Source organism: Mercenaria mercenaria, chromosome 9 (genome assembly GCF_021730395.1).
Source record: "Mercenaria mercenaria strain notata chromosome 9, MADL_Memer_1, whole genome shotgun sequence".
Lineage (NCBI taxonomy): Eukaryota > Metazoa > Mollusca > Bivalvia > Venerida > Veneridae > Mercenaria > Mercenaria mercenaria.
In genome coordinates, this window is record NC_069369.1 from 33416947 (window position 1) to 33425311 (window position 8365).

Here is an 8365-nt window from a genome sequence, read left to right on the forward strand (position 1 = left end):
GTATTCTCAGGGTTTCTCATATTCTCGTTTTTTGCCTTAAAGTTGTCAAATAATTTAATTTTTGTTATTTTCTACACAGGAATGGTACAAAACTGACACATTGAAAATTTCAAGTGATTTTAATGCAAATCGATGAAACTATCCGCATTTTACAGAATTTAAAAAAAAAATCTTATTTCTTTCTGGTGGTGTTAGCAAATTTGCCATAAATTAAGCATTATGGAATTAGTTTTCATATTTCTTGATGTATTTATTACAGATTATACCTTTTTATTACACAATGGTAATTTTAATGTTTTAAATTCTACAACTTATTTGTGATGGTAAGTCAAATCTAAATCCACGGGAATACGAGAAACTCTTGGTCCATTTCTGTGGGTGAGGGTGGTATCAAATTCTATAACAAAATAATCAAATGGGATAATTTCTGTAACATTTTATGGCTCCATCTGAAAGACAAGTGAATTTTCTACAAAATAACACCCAAATGCTGTTTATGAAATGGTTAATCTGTTACTGGGGATAAAAACAACTCCTTAGGCCCCCGAGAATATGAGAAAACAGGATACTGAAAATTGCTAAATTTGACAATGGTAGCTTATAATAACGCAATCAGTTCTTATCCAGATTTCACCAAACTAATAGTCACAATGTTAAAAGGCAAATTATCTTTGCCTAGTTGGATAACTACCTTGGTAATCTTTATTGTTCTGTAGTTATGGTCATTGAATCAGATGAAACTGAGAAAATTTGCAACTAGTCTACTCAGTAAGTAGAGTATTTTAAAAGACAAGACTGATTTTCTGTGAAGGCAGTTTGGTGCTTTTGTTTTGGTTCATTTATACTGATATGAATAATGAATAATTGTAATTACAGAATTGTGTGCACAGGGATCTGTAACTGCCAAACAGAAGAGAAGTTACGAAGATATCTATATCAGAATGGCAGAATAAGGACAGTTCATCTCTACTTTAAATATATAATTCTTACTAATTGTAACGTTCCACATATTTTGCAACAGGTTATTTCACCAGTTTCATTTTTGATATATAATTGCTGAAAGTATTAATGCTACCTATCATTTAAAAAAAACTCTAGGTTCCTAATAGAAATATTTTAGTCTTTCAAAAAATGATTGCAGTGTTGCATTTTCAATAAAGAAAAAATATTGTAAAATTTTTGTTCACTTTGGAAGCAAAAGCAAAACATAATCATTTATTGAGTGACTGTTAAAAAAATTTCAGGATGTTTAAGTTAGCATGAAAGCAAAAGTTCTTATCAAATTGTTGATAAAATCTGACACAGAAAAAAAATAGCCAAAATTTTACATAATTTTGCCATAAAATGATATTTGAAATTACAAACTATTTTGTTGTAAATTTATGCAAAACTAATTTATACAGAAGAAATGTCCTTTAAAGAAAAAGCTTTTATAATGTACAGTGTTCAAAAATAATTAGTTGGGATTAATTTGAAATGTGCCTTGGTATTCTAATGCATCATATTAAGTTTTAAAAAAATGTGCTTAGGATTTTAGCTGTTACAGATATGAATGAAGTGTAAATGTTAAAAGTTCTATGTTGTTGATGATCTAGAGGTTTTTAGATTTTTAAGTTTATGTTTGTTATTACTGTATATAAGTTGTTATTTTAAAAAGTAGACCTCTGCTGTTGTTGTTGTTGTCTACACTTGTTATCAAAGTTTTAAAAGTGCAATTTTAATTTTTTTATCTGATTAACTTGTTCAGGCTTTTAAAAGTACCATACTGTATTTTTGTTCTTGTTAATCATACACTCAGGTATTTGAAAATATTTACTGTTGTTTTAAAATATTGTTGTTATTGTTTTTTATTCAATTGACTGATGCTTTGTAAAAGTAGGAATGCATATTATAGGTGATAGATTAGTTGATATACTGTTAGCTGATAATATCAGTGTCTAATAGAATAAATATACTATAAGCTGTTAATATAGACTGTACTTTGCTATAGTTGAAATCATGCTTTTCAAACACTGTTGTTGCTGTTGGTTTTAAATTCAGAATGTTGTATAGACTTGATGGATTTTTAGTCTGTAACAAATAATGTTATAATGTTTCTGGCTATCTATATTGATTTTTAATGAGAAAAACAAACCAGTATTACATGTATTCTCTGATGAAATAGTAGATTGTTTATGTAGAAATACTTAGTTTTGCTGAGTGTTACTAGAAATTATTTGTTGATGAAGTTGTTATATTGAAGAAAAGGTTTTAAAAACTGCATTTTAATTACCAAGTATATAAAAACAGGAAATTTTGAGAAAGTGTATTAAAAGTTACACTTACATGGAGTTAAATTTTTGATTTTCTGTCAGGCTTGTATTTAAAGTTCGCTGATTTATAAATATTTGATTTTTTTTTTCGAAATGAAGTAGACTCCAGAAAACAAGCCAGCATCTTCCTGTCTTTTGATTCACTTAATTCCTCTCAATAGTTGTAAGTTTTCAAGATAAATATTACTATGACAAAATCTATATTGTAGCTTAAAAATTGTTTAAAATGCAGCACTACACCTTTAGAACGGAAAAGGCCTGTACATCTGCATGAGAATTATTTTATACAAGAGTAAATCACTGTTTAAGATGTATCTTTTTTATTCTAATATTTATCAAGAATTTTTATCTTCATCCTTGATGACATCAATCATTTTGCCTGTTTTATGTGGTTTTCTTTTCCAGCACACCGCTATGATGTAATAATTGTAACATACTAACAGTGATTTTGTTGGGTAATATTACACAGTTTCAGTCTTCTTTGTTTATAGAAATATAAATTGGGTTGTGTTAGAATTTGTAACAATTTCATTAGTATATTACAATTCATATTTGTCGTGAATACTTCAATGAAATGGAAAGCAGAGGCAAGAAAATACAGGTCATTTATCTATTTACTTAGGTCTTGAAACGTTTTACAGATTGTTCAACATTGTCTTACCAAATAAAATCATGTTTTAATACATTTTAAATATATATTTCAAGGAGAAAACAAATCTTTGTTGTACTTTTTAGAGCATACAGTTGCTACTTCGTTCATTATGTCTCACACATGTGAGTTATGGCCCTGGATTCAACAAATTTTATGTTTTTGCCACTTCTGTTATAATTGTTTGGTAGATTTCCATCAAACCTTGGAGTGATCAGTGCCGAGCCTAATTGTGCATATTTCCGGCATTTTCTAGTTTGATGATTTGGGGCAGAGTTATGGCTCTTGATTCGTCCAGTTTTATGATGATTTGGCCACTTCTCTTATACACCATGTCCATTCGTCACTTGGAAAAACTGGATCAGTAACGCATGATCTTGGATCAAATGGAGTGGTTTTGGTAAGAAAATTGTCTTTTCCAGTTATTATGTCTCCCCCAGGAGACATATTGTTTTTGCCCTGTCCGTCCGTACGTCACACTTCATTTCCGAGCAATAACTGGAGAACCATTTGACCTAGAACCTTCAAACTTCATAGGGTTGTAGGGCTGCTGGAGTAGACGACCCCTATTGTTTTTGGGGTCACTCAGTCAAAGGTCAAGGTCACAGGGGCCTGAACATTGAAAACCATTTCCGATCAATAACTAGAGAACCACTTGATACAGAATGTTGAAACTTCATAGGATGATTGGCCATGAAGAGTAGATGACCCCTATTGATTTTGGGGTCAAAAGGTCAAGGTCACAGGGGCCTGAACATTGAAAACCATTTCCAATCAATAACTAGAGAACCACTTGACCCAGAATGTTGAAACTTCATAGGATGATTGTTCATGAAGGGTAGATGACCCCTATTGATTTAGGGGTCACTTCGTCAAAGGTCAAGGTCACAGGGGCCTGAACATTGAAAACCATTCCCGATCAATAACTAGAGAACCACTTGACCCAGAATGTTGAAACTTCATAGGATGATTGGTCATGAAGAGTAGATGACCCCTATTGATTTTGGGATCACTTGATCAAAGGTCAAGGTCACAGGGGCCTGAACATGGAAAACCATTTCCGATCAATAACTAGAGAACCACGTGACCCAGAATGTTGAAACTTCATAGGATGATTGTACATGCAAAGTTGATGACCCCTATCGATTTTGGGGTCACTCCATTAAAGGTCAAGGTCACAGGGGCCTGAACATTGAAAACCATTTCCGGTCAATAACTTGAGAACCACTTGACCCAGAATGTTGAAACTAAATAGGATGATTGGTCATGCAGAGTAGATGACCCATAACGATTATAGGGTCACTCTGTGAAAGGTCAAGGTCACAGGGGCCTGAACATTGAAAACCATTTCCGGTCAGTAACTTGAGAACCACTTGACCCAGAATGATGAAACTTCATAGGATGATTGGTCATGCAGAGTAGATGACCCCTAACGATTTTAGGGTCACTCTGTTAAAGGTCAAGGCCACAGGGGCCTGAACATGGAAAACCATTTCCAATCAATAACTTGAGAACCTCTCGATCCAGAATATTGAAACTTCATAGGATGATTGTTCATGCAGAGTAAATGACCTATATTGTTTTTGGGGTCACTCCGTTAAAGGTCAAGGTCACAGAGGCCTGAACATTGATAAACAGTTCTGATCAATAACTAGAGAACCACTTGACCCAGAATGTTGAAACTTCATAGGATGATTGAACATGCAGAGTAGATGACCCCTATTGATTTTGGGGTCACTTCGTCAAAGGTCAAGGTCACAGGGGCCTGAACATTGAAAACCATTTCCGATCAATAACTAGAGAACCACTTGACCCAGAATGTTGAAACTTCATAGGATGATTGGTCATGAAGAGTAGATGACCCCTATTAATTTTGGGGTCACTTGGTCAAAGGTCAAGGTCACAGGGGCCTGAACATTGAAAACCATTTCCGATCAACTAGAGAACCACGTGACCCAGAATGTTGAAACTTCATGGGATGATTGTACATGCAAAGTTGATGACCCCTATCGATTTTGGGGTCACTCCATTAAAGGTCAAGGTCACAGGGGCCTGAACATTGAAAACCATTTCCGGTCAATAACTTGAGAACCACTTGACCCAGAATGTTGAAACTTAATAGGATGATTGGTCATGCAGAGTAGATGACCCGTAACGATTTGAGGGTCACTCTGTGAAAGGTCAAGGTCACAGGGGCCTGAACATTGAAAACCATTTCCGGTCAGTAACTTGAGAACCACTTGACCCAGAATGATGAGACTTCATAGGATGATTGGTCATGCAGAGTTGATGACCCCTAACGATTTAGGGTCACTGTTAAAGGTCAAGGCCACAGGGGCCTGAACATGGAAAACCATTTCCAATCAATAACTTGAGAACCTCTCGACCCAGAATATTGAAACTTCATAGGATGATTGTTCATGCAGAGTAAATGACCCATATTGTTTTTGGGGTCACTCCGTTAAAGGTCAAGGTCACAGAGGCCTGAACATTGATAAACAGTTCTGATCAATAACTAGAGAACCACTTGACCCAGAATGTTGAAACTTCATAGGATGATTGAACATGCAGAGTAGATGACATCTATTGATTTTGGGGTCAGTCTATTAAAGGTCAAGGTCACAGAGGCCTGTTCATGTAAAATCATTTTTTGGAAATAACTTGAGAACCACTTGACCTACAATGTTGAAACTTAATAGGATGATTGGACATGCAGAGTAGATGACCCCTATTTATTTTGAGGTCACTCGATCAAAGGTCAAGGTCACAGGAGCCTGAACAGTGACTTGAGAAACACTAGGCCAAGAGTGTTGAAATTTAGCGGGATGACTGGACATGCCAAGTTGATGATCCCTATTGCAGTCAACCATCAGTGTCTCTTTGACTTTCGCTCCTGACCCCTATTGACTTCTTGCCTATAGGACTTTGCATTGGGGGAGACATGCGCTTTTTTACAAAAGCATTTTCTAGTTTAGATATTGTTTTTTGCCTTTTGAAGTATTGTAGACAGTTCAATAAAACTTGGCTTATATATTAATGGCAAATCTTTGCCTTGTCTGGTGCGTAACACCAAAGCTACTGGAGAAATTTGAATGAATATTGATACAAAACAGAAAATGTATTTGCAACAAGATTTTATTTTTGTAATATTTCTTATAGGGTTGGTTCATGTTAGTTCAAATTGTGACGGTTTATCAAAATCAAACAAAGATCGTGTTAGACTGTAAAATTCCACATAATTTCCTGTTGTACATTTACAAGAAATTTTATGCGGAGCTTGGACGTTTTGATCACTATAGATTTCTAGACACCATCAAACCTATTTCAACCTGTATTTGTCACACGCTGCACATTCATAAGATGCATGCTAGTTCAATGTGTTTGGGGTCTCATTGGCCATGTACAGTGACCTACTTTGGCTTTTAAATTCAAATCAGTAGTTTTGTCTTTACTGTGGAAATTGCGTAGAGGTAAATATACTCCTCATTTTGGCTTCAAAAAATGTTCTGTGACATGCCGGGTGACAGGCTCGCGGTCCAACCGTTCTACAATGAGTAGTATTCAGATGAAGGAATTTAAGCAGTTGGGGACTGCATTACCTGTCGTTTATATCAAAGAGCTATATAAATAAATATACTTCTTTGTTTATATTAACGAAATGACAGTAGCTACAGAATCTGTTTCATTCCGTAATCTTTCGGGAGCTTAGAATCAGTTTTCTTGTTTAAGGATATGAAATACATTTATGTTGTCTTTTATTCTATGATATGCATAACTTTATATTTATTATTACAAAATGAATGGAATACATCGTGAAATAGAATGAATGATATCGTACGATATATAGGTATCACCAACTCCATTCCATGATATCACTAACTGAATTTCATGTATCTTCAATTCAGTTCTCGGATATCATTATATGAATTATTGATATTCATAATATAGACAACTCTTTAATAGCTTATGAAACCATTAAGTTATGAATAATCTTACTTTAATACTATTCATATCAGCTTTTATGTGCCTCAAAACATTTCCGTTTAGTAGAGAAAGGACATCGATGAAACAAATTAAACAAGTGACCGAGTATTGCAGTGGCAAAACAAAAGTCCCCAACCGATGTAAATCAAAGCACTGAAAGTACTGGAGGATCGATTGTCTTTGAACAACACAGATTGTACAAGATTTTGACGATTAGCATTTATCATTTATCAATTAACATTAGCTATTTGACATTGACGGAATCGGTTACCTAGCCTTTGCCTTCTCCGCATGTAAAAATACGACTGTTTAATACATACTCCTCGTCAATTATTTCTCGAAACATATTTATTAGCCTCTGTTATCCGTAAGCTATACTCTGTGTACATAATTATGAATTAAAATACTGCAAGTAACTTAAGACAGAGCCCTTTGCAATATTTTGCGTGACCGATAAAACCATAACCCGCCATCAGTATTAGCCCGTAATTGCATTCATGAATACTTTTGACCGTTTAACTGAACTTGATGCTTTTAAGCATTTAGAAACAAATTATTGTTTGATTTACTAGTACGTAATATATTTTCCAAAAAATAAAACAACATTTCTATACAAATTTCCAAAATGAAGGTCTGCAAAGCCAGCAGAAGATGTAGTCCCTGAAATAATTTCTGTTCCGTTTAGAAAACGTTTCAGCACTTTATAAAAGTTATCTAATCCAGTCCATATCTAACCATCCTTAGACCAATATGTCTTTTTTATAGGATAGATATCGTAAAATGATGTCAGACCATTATAGTTTCGCTCACTGGTTTTAAATCGGACCGATATCATGTCTAGGTCCGATATCGATCAGATATCAAACCGTCTATCCGTCACTGGGGATACTCCGTCTTTTACGCAGTTCGCTGTTATTGACAAAAAACTCATCAACGTTGAAATCGGCACGCCAAACAGGTTACATTTATAACATTATTTTATTTAAGTTGCATTTCTTACGACATCTGGCCAATACTTGACCTTTGTTGTTTTCGATGTGTTTAACATATATGAATGGTTAGGTACTGAGGGGATTTTTAATCATATCTTACACACATAACACTATGCCGAATCGTTAGGGAAAAATGGTGTAGGTCATATTTTTATATCGGGCAGACATAGCGCCTACCCGCCAACATTCCGACTGCTGTCAATCCAATATAGGCATGCAAACTGAGTGACACATCTATGAATTAGGCGCGGAGAATAATCAATAGTAAAGTGTAACAATACTAACATGCTGTTCCTGTAACGTGTAATGTTCCTAGCGCCGTCATTTCATTACTGTATAAACATTTTGATGGACTACATATACATTTGTATGCAAACGCTAACTGACGGAATGAATAATTAAGAAAAACCAAAAGAAAACATCTATAA

The 8365-nt window shown here is 34.5% G+C and overlaps 1 protein-coding gene across 1 annotated transcript in view; it reads left to right on the forward strand.

Moving 5' to 3' along the window:
• Nucleotides 1–3022, forward strand: part of LOC123546092 (meiotic recombination protein REC8 homolog) — a 42213-nt gene extending 39191 nt beyond the window's left edge. The window contains exon 18 of the mRNA XM_053550495.1: nt 877–3022. Coding sequence (XP_053406470.1) covers nt 877–953 — 77 coding nt within the window. The 3' untranslated portion in view covers nt 954–3022. The remainder of the gene's footprint in view (nt 1–876) is intronic.
• Nucleotides 3023–8365: the final 5343 nt, after the last annotated feature.